Genomic DNA, 16,627 nt, shown 5'->3' with positions numbered 1-16,627 from the left:
CCTTGAGGCCAATTACCTTCTCAAATACGTCGATGGAAGCACAGAACCGCCGCCGGCAGTCATCACCGCCACGGACAAATCAGAAAAAACTAATCCGGCCCATGCCGCCTCGAAAGCCGTGGATGGCCAGATCCGATCATGTTTGATTGCGGTCATCTCTCCCACGGTTCAAAAACACGCCTGATCCTACACAACTGCTTCAGCCCTATGGACGTCCCTCGCAACACACTATGCATCAATTTCCCACTCTCATATTTTTCAATTGCGTGATCGTCTCCACACAATCACCAAAGGCACGAAAACTATGGCGGAGTATTTAGACGAGGTCTCCACCATCATCACAGCTCTCGACACCGTGAACGAAATCATTCCCAAAAAAGATCTCATCATGTGCGTCATTCGGGGGCTCCCATCAGCTTACTCCTCCATTAAACAGGCGGTTCGCATCAGTCCAACGCCCGTTGACCTGGCTACTCTCTCCTCATGGCTAAAAAGTGAAGAAATCAACGTGGGAGAGCAAACTTATTTTCCGAGAAGCCATTGTTATGGAGCCGGCCACCGCCCTCACCGCAAACCAGAACTATCGCGGGGAGCGTGGTGGCGGCCGGCAGGGGAGCCGCGGTGGATACGGCAGAAACAGTAGAGGCCGCGATCGCGGCGGTCGGCAGGGCAGTCGTCCGCCGTACGACGGTCAGCAGCACGGCAGCAATAACAGCCTGCACTCCTTCGGCAGCGACGGACAGTCATCTTCCAGCGGCGGGTAAGGCACTTACGAGCGGGATCGTCCAACTTGTCAAATCTGTCAGAAAACAGGACACATCGCTGTTCGTTGCTGGTTTTGCTATGAGGAGAGCCAAAATAGTGATAACCGTGCTAATTATACATCTCAAGCCGGCCCTTCCTCTGAATGGCTGTTGGATATTGGGGCCAACATGCACGTTACTTCTGATCTCTCCAAGCTTAACGCTCCAAATCCATATCATGGCTCCAATGGTATTACTGTTGGCAACGGTGAGTCCGTTAATATTTGTCACACTGGCACGGGTACCATTAAAACCCCCACCGCTATCTTTCACCTAGGTAACCTTACCTATGTCCCTTCTATTAAAACCAATCTCCTTTCAGTTCACCAATTCACAAAAGACAATAATTGCTCACTCTTGTTCACCTCTAATGATTTTCAGATCCTAGACAATACTACCAAGAGGGTGATTTTTCAGGACCCCTGTGAGCATGGTCTGTACGTTCTTCCTGGCACAAGTTCGTCTGCCCACTTAGTTTCAGAAAGCGTTCCTGTGGCTCCGGTGGCTCTTTCGGCTGATGGCCACAGTCTGTTGTGGCACAGTCGTCTGGGTCACCCGTCTACTCAAATAATAAATTCTTTAATGTCTCAATTAGGTTTTTCTTCCATTCATGTAAACAACTGTGACTCTGTTCAATTGCTAAATCTCATAAATTATGTTTTACCTTATCTGAGAAGCGTACAACTGCACCTTTTCAACTTATTCATTCTGACCTATGGGGTCCTACTGCTGTTCCTTAATTTGCTAGTTTTCGCTATTATATTTGCTTTGTGGATGATTTTACAAAATACACTTGGTTGTACCCACTAAAACACAAATCATAGGCATACACCACCTTTGTCACTTTTGAAAAAATAGTCAAAACACAATTCAATTCTCATGTTAAACTTTTTCGAAGTGACAATGGAAAAATAACATCTTTGGCCAGTTTCTGCAATCCCTGGGAATTATACATCAAACCTCCTGTCCATACACTCCCGAACAAAATGGGGTGGCCAAGCGTAAGCATCGCCATCTCATTGAAATGGTGGTTACTCTTCTACATCAATCTCATCTCCCTGTCTCCTTTTGGGTAGAAGCTCTAGCCACCGCAAACTACCTCATTAAAAGAATGCCCAGTCACACCCTCTCCAACAAATCACCCTATCAACTCCTTTACCAAGAACTTCCCAATTATACCAACCTCCGCGTCTTTGGGTGTCTTGCCTACCCTTGGCTACGCCCTCATGTTACTCACAAAAAAACCACGATCCCGTCCTTGTAATTTTTTGGGCTATAATCCTACCACAAAGGGTTATCGCTGTCTTGACCCACAAACTCATAAAGTCTACATATCTCGTCATGTCAAATTTGTCGAAAATGAGTTTCCCTACGAGTCTATTTCCTCTTCCACAAATAGATCATTCATTGGCGTCCTTCCCCTTTTTCCAACATACTCACAGGGTCCCTCACCACCTTCCCCCACACCTCCACCCACTACCCAACCACCCCTCATCACCCCTTCGACTGTCACCCACAATACACCCGCAACCACCACCCACACTCACAACCAACCCGAACCACCCCATACCCACAACATCTCCAGCCCGATCCGTTTTGGGTCCTTCTCGGCCACCCCCGAATCACCACCGCTCGTGCCACCCCCCAATACTCATCCCATGTTAACCCGTGGCAAAGCCGGTATCTTTAAACCCAAAACCTTTCAGGCTACCATACTACCAAATACACCCCTTCCTGATAGTGAACCAACAACCTACTCTGTTTCCTCAAAAAATGCTTATTGGTGTCATGCTATGGATGACGAGTTTAAGGCTTTGACTGATCAGAAAACTTGGGTTCTTATACCTAAGTCCCATGGGCGGCACCCAGTGGGGTGTAAATGGGTGTACAAAATTAAACACAATGCAGATGGCAGTATTTCCAGGTACAAGGCTCGTTTGGTTGCTAAAGGCTACAATCAGGAGTATGGGCTTGATTACTCCGAGACATTCAGTCCTGTTATTCGGCAGGAAACCATTCGCCTGGTACAGTCACTCGCCGTGCACAACAATTGGCTCATCAATCAGTTGGATGTTTCCAATGCTTTTCTTCATGGCATGCTTGATGAAACTATCTACATGACGCAACCACCGGGCTATGTTGATCCCCGCTTCCCTCAACTTGTTTGCAAACTCCAAAAGTGTCTGTATGGGCTCAAGCAAGCCCCCCGTGCTTGGTATACACGTCTGAAAATGTTCCTCCAAGGACTCGGCTTCACGTGTTGCGTACACGACACGAGTATGTTTACTCGACATTCAGCACACAGTACAGTCATTCTTCTTGTCTATGTAGATGATATCATTATTACAGGCTCTACTGAAGCTCTCATTCAGGATGTCACTCGAGCTATGCATACTACCTTCAAAATGAAGGACCTTGGCCCGTTACATTATTTTCTAGGAATGGAGGTTTCTCGGACAGGCAGCGGCTTGTTTCTTCATCAGTCAAAATATGCTCGAGATCTATTGAAGAAAGCTGGACTGGAAAAATGCACCAGTCAACCAACACCGATGGCAGTCTCTTTGTCTACGAATGGAGCCGACACCCCCTTTGCCGATATCACCCACTTCCGCAGCCTCATTGGGGCTCTACAGTATCTGGCCATTACCCGTCCTGACATCCAGTTTGCTGTCAACCGATTTGCTCAGCGCATGCATCAACCAAGTGAACATGATTACCATTGTCTAAAACGCATTCTCAGGTACATTTTTGGCACTCTTGGTCGTGGTTTACTCATTCGACCTGGGGACTTGGAGCTTCGGGGTTTCTCAGATTTAGATTGGGCGAATGATAAAAATTACAGAAAATCTACATCGGGGTTTCTCATTTTTTTGGGGCCGAACCTGATCTCCTGGTGTACAAAAAAACAACACAAGGTCTCTCGGTCCTCGACTGAAGCTGAATACCGCGCCCTTACTCTTCTTGCTGCTGAGACCATGTGGGTCACATATATTCTTTGCAAACTCCGCACCACTCACACTGCTCCTGCTCTCTATTGTGACAACAAATCAACCATCTGTGTGGCCAAGAATTCCTTCCTACACACCAAAATGAAGCATGTTGATACCGATTGTCTCTTTGTTCGCGATGAAGTTCAGGCCGGCACCATGACTGTGCAATATGTACCCACTGACGAACAACCGACTGATATTCTCACCAAGCCTCTCCTGAGCCGAAGCACGATTACCTCAGTTTCAAGCTTCCGCTCGCTTCCGCTTAGCTCAGCTTGAGGGGGGATAATAACAGATAGTATTAAATAAATAGTATAAAATAATATTAGTATTTACTGTGTACTAATACTAGTCCTATTAGGATTAGTACTCCTTTCTATATCTCCTATATATATCTCCTATGTATTCCCTTATTAGGTTAACACTTCAATACAATCAATATTCCTTCAAAAGATGACATAAAATGTCATCAACTGCCAAACGGTAGTATTGCACCATATTAATGTAATTAGGCAGAAAGCAAATGGGATTTTAGCAAATTATAATAATATTAAAATGCCACAACAAAGGATATCAAATTTGAAATTTCGGAAAGGAGCAACATTTTTTATGTAAGGTTTGGGATATGTTTGGTTATATCCAAGCTTTCCAATGTAAGATTCAAAAAAAGACTAGCAATTTTGACGTAGATTATGTGATATTAATATTTTAATAAATTATGTTTCCATGTAGGCATTTTAATGTAAATGAGAAAATAATCACCTATTATGCATTGTCCAATCAAACTAGCATAAAATAGATCCAATCATATCCAACCCACAAGACAGCACTACGAATACAAAAAAAATCCTAAAAACAAATTAAGAAACAAATACAATCAAAACAAAAACCCTATTTCTATTTTGTTGCGTTTTTCTCTCAATCTCTACCAATGTTGTTGCTTGTTATTCAGCCCCATTTGATGTAAGAACACTCTAGATCTTGCTTTTTCTTCTTCTTTGTTGTGTCTGATGTTGTGTCTCACCATTTCTTTCATGGTTTATGCTTGAGATGTTTTTCTCCTTCATTATCATCTGTTATGATTGTTGAGCTCCAAGATTTCTTCATTATCAGGTACACCTTTCTTACTTTCTATTATTTCCCTTTTGGGATTGATTCTTTAAGATCTCCTTCTCGTGCAGACATCCATATTTTTTATTGTATTTCCTTGTTGTTGTTCGGTCATGGAACTTTATTTGCATCTACCACTTTGTTGTTGTTATGAAGTATGGACATAATAACTTGTCACTGTTTATCAACCTTTTCCCTTCTAATGTCAATTGTTGGAACTTATTGATATGTAACTGCTCCATCATTTAAAGCTTTATCAGCCAAATAAACTGCAACTTTGTTCTCTTCCCTTAGAATGTAAGGTAATGTTAGTTTTCCTCCTTCTACGATATGTTGTATCTGTTGCATCTAAACTGCAATATTTCAAGGAGTCTTCAAATTACCATTTAAAACATTCACAAGAAACAATGAATCTGATTTTATGATAACCTATTTAATTTGTTATGATAAGATTGTAGGATATGTTATGCTATATAAAGGCGTGATGATGTAAGATTCTGAGGTGTGTTAGGTTTCAATAAGGCTTTCTATAAGATTCTAGGAAGGACCAACTATTTAAATATAAGTTATGACATATGATAGGCTATTTGAGGTTATCCAAACATTAGATTTGGGGATGATGTTGGTTTTTACTATGGAATTGTATCTTATAGTGTAGTATATTCTTGTACTTGTTGAGCTTATGGGATTTAGAAAGGTTATTGCTAGTATAATTATTGTTGTTATGTATTCATATGTGCCTTCTAGTCTTAAGAGGGTCCAGTTAAGCTAAGATAACTATATTGCTTTCATTAATTACTGGTGTATCTTTAGTTTGATGCATGCCTAGCTATTACGTCTTTGTTATTTCCCTATTATTTTGTTAATTACTCACTTGTAATAATGGTATTGTAATCGCGAGGTCGATTGACCTATGATTCCTACCTATTACCCATTATTTTGGCACTCGTTCTACACTATACATGTTCTTCCCTGATTGTAAGGTCTATTCAACCCCGTTGATTCTCATGTTGTTGTAGTTGGTATCCCAGAGACTAATGGTTAGCTTGTTTGCATCTTTAGTGTACTTATCTCCTTGTATACTTTTTTGGAACACTTTTTATTATTTCAAGACTAACTATATATTTCTTGTGTATGTCTAGTATGTACTCAATATTTTATAACAAATTTGTTCTAGAATCTACGATGTTTCAGGTTGGATCTTGTATTTTGTCATGTGTGGGTGTGTTTGCTCTTATTTTTTTTATTTCTACCTTAAATCTATTTGGTTATGCTTCTATCTATTTCTTCCACTCCCTAGACCTGGAACCACTGGTTGCTAGCTAAGGGTTGGCTTACTTACTTATAAATGTGATTTTAATAGGTTCAAAATCTCAGGTTCACTAGTGTTGTTGGTGCAAAGATAATATCTAGTAGAATTATGCGAGTTCGTGCGTAGACATATTTATCCTATCTTCTGGAGGCTATAGGAGATTCTTTCTTTTGATCCCATATCGTGCGTAATTACTCCTGTTGGTTTTAAGAGTTCTCATTTTTTTCACTCTTTCATGAATGGTGCGTATGCAATGTTATTCAGTGGGAATGATGCTCCTGACAGTTAAAATCTTTAAGTAATTGACACAAAACTGTAGTATTAAATGGTAAAACAAAAAAAATCAGTAATAAAGTTTTGGAACAAAAGATGTCTAAAGCATATAAAACATTAAGAAGGATACACTAAGGTTATCGATGGACGGAGTTAGAAGAAATTGTCATTGTGGGGCTAAAATTAAGGGACCCTCATATTAAGTCCATCCAATAATTATACACTCGAGAGTATATATGGATGACTAGTCCACCAACCGCAAAGGTAACAAACAATGTTCGTCACCCTTCCTTTTTGTTTTTATAGATTTGAAGATCCAAACTCGATTCCAGATGATTATTGGCATTTATTAGAGGCAAGTGAGGATAATATTCTTGCCGTTAACAGTAATGACTCTCCAAGTTATTTCTATATTTATTTATTGATTCATCGTTTAGAGTGTACCGATAGAGACATCAAGTCATTTATGACTTGTTGGGGATGACATCTTGGTCACATAGTCGTTCATTTGGGTTTTATGTCAATTTTTGTGTTTTTGATCTTTTGAACCTTGAACAATTGATTTTTATTAAAAGTGCAAGAAAACGGTCTTTGAATGCAATTCTAGCAGTTCCATCAACTCTGAAAGGGTCACTTTAGGCTAGTGTCATGGTCATCTTGGATCCCGAGATTTTCGGTATGTTTTTATGTCATCAGGCATTTTAAATTTTAAGTTTAGGGCCTAAGTTTGACATTGGTCAAACATACTAGGTAAATTTGTTCAGATGAGAATTTTTTCATCACGGTTAACTTTATATTAGTTTATAATCATAATATTCTAGGATTAATGTAGAAAACAATTTATATAAACCTTATATCATTAAATGAATACAAGATTATCCGTTATGAAACTATATATTTGTCTAGAAATCATCCAAACAAGTGAATTAAAAAATGATCGAAAATGAAAAAAAAACTAGGAAGTGCTTTCTTTGATCCAACATGATGGGAATTAAGATTAATCGAATAAAAGCTTTTTTTCATTCTCGGTATTCTTTCTTGTTAAGCATAGTAGGAAGAGTGTTTTATGATACCACCAAGAGAGCTTATAATTATAAAACACTTCTTCCCACTATGCTTTATCAAGAAAAAACTCTGAGAAAGAAAAACAAAAATTCATTCGAAAAATCTAAATTCACACCATGTGAGATTAAAGAAAATGTTTCCTAGTATTTGTTTTCATTTCCAAAGCATTCTCAATTCACTTTTTTGGATAGTTTCTACACAAACATAGTTTCATAATTGCAATGACCTCCATGAAATTTCCTCTATTTCCCAATCTTTTATGAGTTTAGATCTTTCCAATAGTTACCCTAAGTCATTTATGACTTGCTGGGACTAATAGTTCGGTCACTGGATCATTCTTTTAGAATTCGTGTGAGTTTTTATACTTTGAAAATTGTTTGAAACTTGAATGATTAAATTTGATCAGAAGTACAAGTAGATGACCTTAGAATGGAATTCTGAGAGTTCTATTAGCTCTGAAATATTGAGTTAAGTCTACAAGGACATTTGGTTTCTGTCCAGAGGCTCATAGTGTGAGTTTGTGCATTTAGGTGAGATGTTGGAAAGTTTAAAATAGAGTTGACTTCAGTCAACTTTTGGAGGATTAGTTACAGTATAAGAATTTTGTTAGCGTCATTATCTCCGGAATATTGATTTTTTTCCTAGTAGGACCTTTGGTTTGGATCTCTAGGTCTTCATATTGATTTTGGGCATTCAATTGCTTTCTTTTAATATAGTTAAGGTGTTGACTTCAGTCAGTATTTTTAGTAGATGTCTTCTAAATATTTTTTTCCGTTGATTGCATGGAGTCCAGAATGTCATTACAATCATATTCATACATCGTTTGTGTTCATGGAACTCCAGATGATTCCCAAGCATAAAAATTAAAGTTTAGCATGTGCTGATGCTAGTGCAACTACGATAGGTGATTAGAGGTAGGGAAATCATGACATATTTATAAGGTTAATATTATGATCATGATCTCTCGACCTCTAATCACCTACCCTAGTAGACAATCTAACTATATCGTTGAGTGGGGATAGATCGAACCAATTAGTTCTTGTTTTATTACCAAACACAACGCTAGATATATCTCTATCCTAAATACCAAATCAATTCAAGTGATATGCAAGAAAATATTATGTTCCTTGTATTCCACATTCTACATCTCTATTTCTCTCTCGAATTTTAAAAGTGGACAATGTATTTATTTTATTGGAGGTCAAGCATCAAATTAATTTAAGAACACAAAAATCATTTAGATGATAACCAACTTCATCTTAACGAAATTAATATTCAACAATCATTCATAGCCATAACACCTTAGACTTGGAGGACGAATGTTCCCATCCGTGAACACTTCACGGACGCCTGAACAGACCTAGAAGGTGTAAACGGTATGTTTACAGAACCATGGTAAGTGACTGCAAATTACAAATCCCCCCCCCCCTCCCCAATTTTCCATGAAGGCCTCCTTACAAGGGTTCCATCAACCTTTTTAAGTCGGGATTATTTTAGTCTTTTCCTATGCGTCTAGGACCTAAACTATCTCATTTTGACCTCATTTCTAAGCCCTATATAAGTATTTAAGTCCCAAAACTATCCATTCTAATATCATTCTCCTAAATCCCAAATTTCCTCCAAGTTCTTTCACAAATTTCTCTTATTAATATTTGTACCAAACAAGCCCTAATTCAATAAACATATATCACCTCTTGTAATTTAGACCGATTTGAAGACCTAATTGAATGCAACATGTTGGGTTATTGACGAGTATCAATAGATGAAAAATTAAAATAATACTCTTCACAGACAAACTAGAACCAATCAACTTATCATTGAAAAGATAAACACATTATAACTCAATTATTACAATCTTTCTTGCAAACTTCCATATTTCTAAATCGTATATTATATATCACCATTCGTCAAGATGAGTTACATTTGAATTTATGTTAGATCAGAAGATTGATTTGTTGTTGTGGATTAGATAATAAGTAGTCATTAAGTTTAATTTTGATACAATTGTAAAATTACAATATTTTCTATATTCCCAGTATGATAATGCTCTTAATCTAATATTTCCTCGATCCTAATTTATCTGACACTTTTAATTTTAAATAGACACTAATTTAAAAATAAATAAAAAATGAAGACTTCTCAAATTTTTGGTGTAAAACACTCTTTAACCATTATGTGACTATAAGTAATTTCATTAAATGAAAATTTTAAGTTAAGTTACTTTTAATTATAGCAAAGTGTGATATATTTTCTTAGAAACTGATAAAAAAAAATAATGTGTCACATAAATTTGAGACAGAGAAAGTAATAGAGAAATAATGTGTTCATGTGTCGAGCTTTTGAAAAACCGTTTATCATTTTGGAACAGCAATCCTCATATAAGGACTAAGGTCTATTCCATTGTAGGCAATGTGAGCATACATCCGTAGATCATCAGAGTTCAAGAGCTGCATGCACAAAACACACCTCGTTAACATCCATCTGTTCATTCTAAAGTAGCATATAGAACACTTTTTTTTAGTTATTATTTCCTCAACATGCTCCTCACGTGCAAGTCATATTCTTTTTCATGGGATGAGCACATGGAAATTTCTACAAGGACCTTTGTCTGCTCTAATATGATGTTAAAGTGTGTGACTATCTAATCTAAAATCTTAAGTTATTAGAGAAAATACACTTTTATTAGTTAACTAGTCTCTGACAACGTGTGTTGCACGTTTATTTTTCACTATTGTTATATAATTTAAAATTGTGCTATCAAATAGAAAACGTTTAAATCATCAAGCAAAATGTATGTGAAATTAATTAATATAATATAGTCTCCTTTAACTTTGTATAAGTCTTTTTAGAATCTAAATATCAGTGATAACCTTTTATAGTCATAAATGGATATTAAAAATACATGCACACTTATTGATAAGATTACCTATTTTATTTTAATGAGAAACGATAGAGTAAATATTTATATTATTTAAGTAAGGTTATAAAATTAAAAGACAGTATTATCAAAATTATACAAGATTAAAATCAATTACATTTAAAATATAAATTGACAGATATATAATTTAAATATTGAACTTCATACATACAACATCTATTTCAAAAGCTCATAATAATAGATATAAGATTAAAACACCGCAATGAGTTTATTAGAAAAGCAAAAGAAGTTAGAAACAACAATAATCTTCATGATGGAGAATATATATCGAAAGAGATATGAGGACTTAGGCGTGTCTAAAAAGAAGTCTTCAAGTTCTTCTGCCCACCTCATGTATTCTATTTTTTCATGTCTTTTTTGCCTATCATAGATGGAATAGTTTTTTTTTATTATCAATTGAATGACAATTTCTTTCATTTTTCAATAGTTTTCATCTAGTTCTTGAATAGTAGTTAAAATGTCTGTTTAAATTCTATATTTTTCAGTTCTAAACAATAGTCTTTACTATATAGATAAATGGAAAGATGAAAAATACAAATCATAGTTAGACTTAATAAGAGAATTAACGTTACCACTAATAATTATTGCTTTGAACTTGGAGTCTAGTCTAGTTAGAATGAATAATTAAAAAGATGAAAAACACAAATCATTGTAATTAGTAATAAACGAGGCAATTACAAATTATCTCAATAATTTATTACTAATTCATACATATATAATAACACACTTTAATATCTTAGTAATAATAAATTAAATAAATAAAATCAGAGGCATTAATCGGATGAACGGGGGTCACACTTTTTATATGTCAGTAATTATTCTAGGATATACATGTACAATTAAAATATATCTTTTCACATTCCAAACATTTAATTAAAAATAAATTTAAGGAAATACAAAAGTCATCTACATTTTTATTAAAATGATACAATTTAACATTTAAATTGAATAATTAAATACTTTTAGAACATTTTAATTTATAATAAAAGTAAAATTAATTCAACTTTTAACTTTTTTCCTCTTATAATAATATATGATTATAGTCTCAACATAAGTCTTTATTTGGTAACATAAGAAAAGGAAATGAACCTCTATAGCATGTCAAAATATGCAAATAAAATAATGGTATATAGAATCTATTTTATTCACTGAATTCCCCCCACACCTTCAACAATGTGTGTATTTAATACCACTCTTGTCCACACAATATGATGAGATAATTCAAAATATTGTTCAGTTTTAGTGTCATATCCTTCAAAAATAGTGAATTTTGGAAGATTCAATATTGATATAGAAACATTTTTGGGGAGTCTGAGCTCATAGATTATTGTCTCCGCGTGAATATGATTGGGTATGCATATCGTCTTGTTATTGTTTAAATCCTTAATGCATTGCAACACTTTGTTTAAGGAAGATAATAAAGCTTACCTTGATTTGGAGTAGCAAAAATTTTAACATACTGAACTGCCTCTTCAAGCATGGTGCTAATGTCAACCTGTCATAAAATATTTTGCCATTTTAGGTTCACAATCTCTCAGCAGATATATAAAAGAACGATCAATGGCTAATGCAGTTACACTGACTTAACTTACCTTGGTTCCATTAGGTATGAGAGTCTGTAAGGTCTTCAATTTCTCGTTTATTCGCTCTCTTCTTTTCTGTTAGAAGAAATTACTTTATATACTTCCTCCGTTTCAAAAAGAATGGTCTAGTTTGACTTGGAACGGAGTTTAAAAAAAGAAAGAAGACTTTTTAATGTTGTGATTCTAAATTAAAGTTATGTCAAATGTACCAAAATACCCTATAATCTTGTGGTTTTAAACATGTCACATGGAAAGTTAAAATTAAAGTGTTGCCAAAAAAGGAAAGGGGTTATTCTTTTTAAAACAAATTAAAAAGGAAATAGAGACATTCTTTTTTAAACGGAGGGAGTATATACTAGCAGAACAACAAAATTTAATATCATATACATAATAGGCAGTTAGTTACATACCCTGGCGTACAAGCTCTGGGGGTCAGTTGCTGAACCCCTGCTTGCTCTGGATTTTCAAGTCAACTCGAGAGAAACATTATATTCATCTTCTGAGCAGCAACTGATCATAGAGTTTTGCCTCTGAAGCACTGCCTTGTTTTTCCCATCTATATCGCCAATCATAACGTCAGTTTGCAGCTTTGTGCTTCTCTTGTTCTTTGGTACCTACATCACAGAATTACGAGAGATCATTAAATCAGATTAACAACAACAATTATTAAATCGGATAGAATGGTTTTACAGTTGATAAATAGCACTCACATTACCATGTAACCGTGCTCTTTTCTTAGAACTCTTTGTTGGACTATGATCCATTTTATCTTCATAATGTATTCTTCCTAGCTGCAAGCTGTTTACATCAAGAAGAGGTCAAGCCATGTTTTCATCAAACGGCGCGTTATTAACTAAGTACTCATTTGATTCAATTGGATTATTAGTATCCATCACACCACGTTCTGTTGTTATAGAACTATCATTTCTCATCAAGATAGGCCGAGAATTACTTGAGTAGTGACTTTCATGACTCGGTGGAGGAAAGAAGAAACTACTATGTTCTCTTCCTCCTGACGATCCAAACATGTTGATATTTGATTCATAACCAGATGAAACTCCGTAGTAATTAGAATTAATTGGTAACTCATTTGGAAACGAACAGTTACCCAGTAACAGTGCCATGAAATACGCCTCCTCAGTAAAACACATTCCACTTAAGGAACTCCAATCTCCTTCTAAAATTGATGCCACATGCTCCATTCTATTTAAATTCTTCAAATCGAGAAACTCAATGTTGGAAATAGTGAGAGATAGAAGCGCATATTTATTGCAATATATAGCAATAACAGAAGGTATTGACATTGGTAGGTATAGCAATATTCTATGACTTAGCAACCAATAAACAAAATGTGACCCTGATTGCTTTAAATATAAATAGATTTTGTCTAAAATGGGGCAAATTAAAACTAAGATAGACTTAGTTGAACCATATATGGACCAAATTGAGGGAATATAAACATTTATAATTAGGTTAGTGAGAGAATGACAAGAGTAAGCATAGCAATGATTGAGAAAAGGATTAGGTATATTACGAGTAACTATCAATTGTCCAAATTTTATAATTAGGAAAATATAGAAAGGAGACTGAGAATCATACCTGGAGAACGTGGGAGTCTTTTTCAATGCATCCACAAATGACATCACCTGAGAATATGCAGATTGTGATGGTTAGCTAGTTTGATATTTTCAAAAGGGAAAAGATTGACATTTATATTTCAAAAAACTCTAATTGGTCGAGGTGGATGCAAGCTAATCTCTTACAGTATCGTCATTAAAAAGAAAAAAGATTATTGCTTAATATCCTCATATGCCTTAGACAGAGGCATATCCAGGAGGGGATCACCGGGTTCACGTGAACTCATGCTCCCTTCGAAAATTGTATATAAAAGTATTAAATTTTTAAATATATTTAAATATAGATGTGTGAATCCACAGTTGAAGTATCATATATATATATATATATATATATATATATATATATATATATATATATGTTGTGTGATGATCATTCGGTGGACTCTGTGCTAGGTTAGGTATATCAATATTTTATTTATCTTATTTTATTTTCCTTTTTAAAAATGGGTAACACCTCTTTAAGTGTTTTGGATAGATAAAAAAATAATTTTTGACCTATAAATTTAAAATTTTCAGTGATAAGAACCTAAATATTAAACAAATCAAATTTATATGTTAGATCCACCTTTTCGTAATAGTGCACCTATTTTCTCAAAACCCTAGATATGCCTCGGGCCCATAAATTAGACTTGTCAACACCAAACATATCAAATATGTCGTTACCATTATGTGCATGTGGAACTCTGAGATTAAGCCGTCACGGCTTCTTAGTAAATAGTAATACACAACAAGGGTATGTCTAAAAATCATGTGTAGGGATGGCTATAAGCGGAGTGGATGCAGCGTGGTATGGGTTTAAGGCTATGAGGGGCCGGGCAAATTTAAGATTGTGCGGGCCGGAGGGATGGGCGGGATGGAGTGGTTTTTTTTAAAGGATTAATTACTGGAGTGGATTGATTTTAAATAATAATTAATTATTTTAATATATACTCTTTTGTTATTACCATTTACAACAATATAACAATACTATTTATTTTATTAAATTGTCTATCTCGCTCTTTTTCTTTTCTCTCACTCTTTTTTTCTCTCTTTCGTTCTTTTTCTTTCTCTCGTACTCTCTTTTCCTTTCTTTCTTTCTGCACACTTTTTTATGTGCTTTTTTATCTCTCAAAAGAAAGAGAAGTAACTAAGTAGAATAAGTTGTGGTGAAACAACCAATATATTTAGTTTGGTTTCTATTTGGCTTAATGATTCAATTTTACCAGACATTATGGAGTATGCAAAATGTGGCAAACGAAAGAGCATCTTGTTATCTTTAATTAATTGAACAAAATTTGTATTAGTGATGAATTAAACAAGTAATCTAATTGTAACAAATCAACCAATAAACTTTAAAATGAATTAAACTTGTATTACAAGTGTATTAAACAAATATAAAAATTGAACTGGAAGAGAGAACTAATCATGAATGAAAAATGTAACTAATGAAAAATTAGGCGTTGATCTATAAAGTGAAATAAATTTATACCAATAATGAATTAAATAAGTAATTCAATAGTAAAAAATCAACCAATAGACTGAAAAATGAATTAAATTGGCATTAAAGTGTATTACACAATATTAAAATTGAATTAGAAGAGAGAATTAAGAATGATTGAAAAGTTTAAGTAACGAAAGACAAGACAATGATCTATAGACTAAATTAAACTTGTATTATTCATAATAAAACAAGTACTATATGTGTCTTATAAACTATTTTAGTTTGTATCACTAAGAACATGAGTGAGCGGTGTTTGCAATATGTATATAAAAAGTAATGTGCATGTATTATAAATTTGTTATCTAAATCATTTGGTTGGTATCACAAAGAAGAGAGTGAAGTTCGAAATGTGTATTAGGGAAAATGTACAACTATTACCCCCCTGAACTTTTTTTTTGGTAATTTGTGCACGTTTTTGGCTTACGTGACATTTAAATATCTCACACGCTCCTCAATTATGTGGAGTCACGGAGTGTGCCTTGTCAGGCAAAAGGTGTATAAAATTCCCAAAAAAAAACATAGGGGGGTAATAGGACCTTAGTAAGTTAAGGCGTGTGTTTGAGATTTCTGTCATACTCTATGGGGATATTTGTACATTTTCCTTATGTATTTATATGAATGTATTTTCATTAATAAAACTTATATTACATGTGTCTTATAATTATTTTGATTTGTATCACTTGGAAAATAAGTGACTGTTGCAAAATGTATTAAAAATGTATTGTGCTTGTCTTATAAATGTATTATTAGTATTACCTAAATTATTCTTGTTGGCATCTGTAAGAAAGGAGAGAAGTGTGCAATATATATTATAAATGTATTATTCATGAATAAAACATCTATAATATGTATCTTATAAATTATTTTTGGTTTCTATCACTAAGAAGATGAGTGGTGTTTGCAATATGTATTAAAATTGTATTGTCCGTTTATTATAAATGTATTATAAGTGTGCTACCAAAATAATTTTAATTGATATCATTACAAAGGGAGCGAAGTTTGCAATATTTGTTATAAATACTCTTTCATGATTTTATTATTATGAAACATATCGAAACAACTTTATTACAAATGTGATATAGTTACGTACATTTTATCCTTTTCAAAGTTCAATCTATTATTTCTCCTAAATCAATTCTTAACTTAACAAACTCTCTTAAAATTGAGATATAAACTACAAACAATATTTTCAATTATTTGTAGGAACAACTTATCCAAAATAATAACAATGAAAGAGCATTGAATGATTTGTAGATTGAATAAAAACTTGTAGGAATAATTAATTAGACAGGTAGTCTAATCATAACAACATAATAAACTGCCAAATGAATTAAACTTGATTTTAAAATATATCACAGACATATTAGAGTCGAATTGGAAGTTAATTAAACATATTTACAAAATGTAGCAAATGAAAGAGCATTTTGTGATATGCA

General features: G+C 34.4%; 1 protein-coding gene across 1 annotated transcript; it reads right to left on the bottom strand.

The window, feature by feature from the left end:
- Positions 1–12,538: 12,538 nt before the first annotated feature.
- LOC138338861 (uncharacterized) lies at positions 12,539–13,276 on the bottom strand. The gene is made up of 3 exons (XM_069289945.1): positions 12,936–13,276; positions 12,785–12,872; positions 12,539–12,688 (listed from the first exon to the last, which is right to left on the bottom strand). Exons 1-3 carry the CDS (start codon positions 13,274–13,276, stop codon positions 12,539–12,541), a joined length of 579 nt encoding a protein of 192 aa, XP_069146046.1.
- Positions 13,277–16,627: the final 3,351 nt, after the last annotated feature.

This window comes from Solanum lycopersicum, chromosome 10 (assembly GCF_036512215.1).
Source record: "Solanum lycopersicum chromosome 10, SLM_r2.1".
Classification (NCBI taxonomy): Eukaryota; Viridiplantae; Streptophyta; class Magnoliopsida; order Solanales; family Solanaceae; genus Solanum; species Solanum lycopersicum.
The sequence above is the reverse complement of the archived record's forward strand: the minus strand, read 5'-3'. Positions and strand labels throughout refer to the sequence as shown.

What these genes read in the sequence shown, in the direction of transcription:
- LOC138338861 (XM_069289945.1), bottom strand. Translation starts at nt 13,276, where the DNA reads ATGGAGCATGTGGCATCAATTTTAGAAGGAGATTGGAGTTCCTTAAGT. An exon ending in AATCCAATTGAATCAAATGA is followed by an intron (nt 12,873 to 12,935) that starts GTACTTAGTTAA and finishes TGATGTAAACAG; the next exon opens with CTTGCAGCTAGGAAGAATAC. An exon ending in GAGCACGGTTACATGGTAAT is followed by an intron (nt 12,689 to 12,784) that starts GTGAGTGCTATT and finishes TCTGTGATGTAG; the next exon opens with GTACCAAAGAACAAGAGAAG.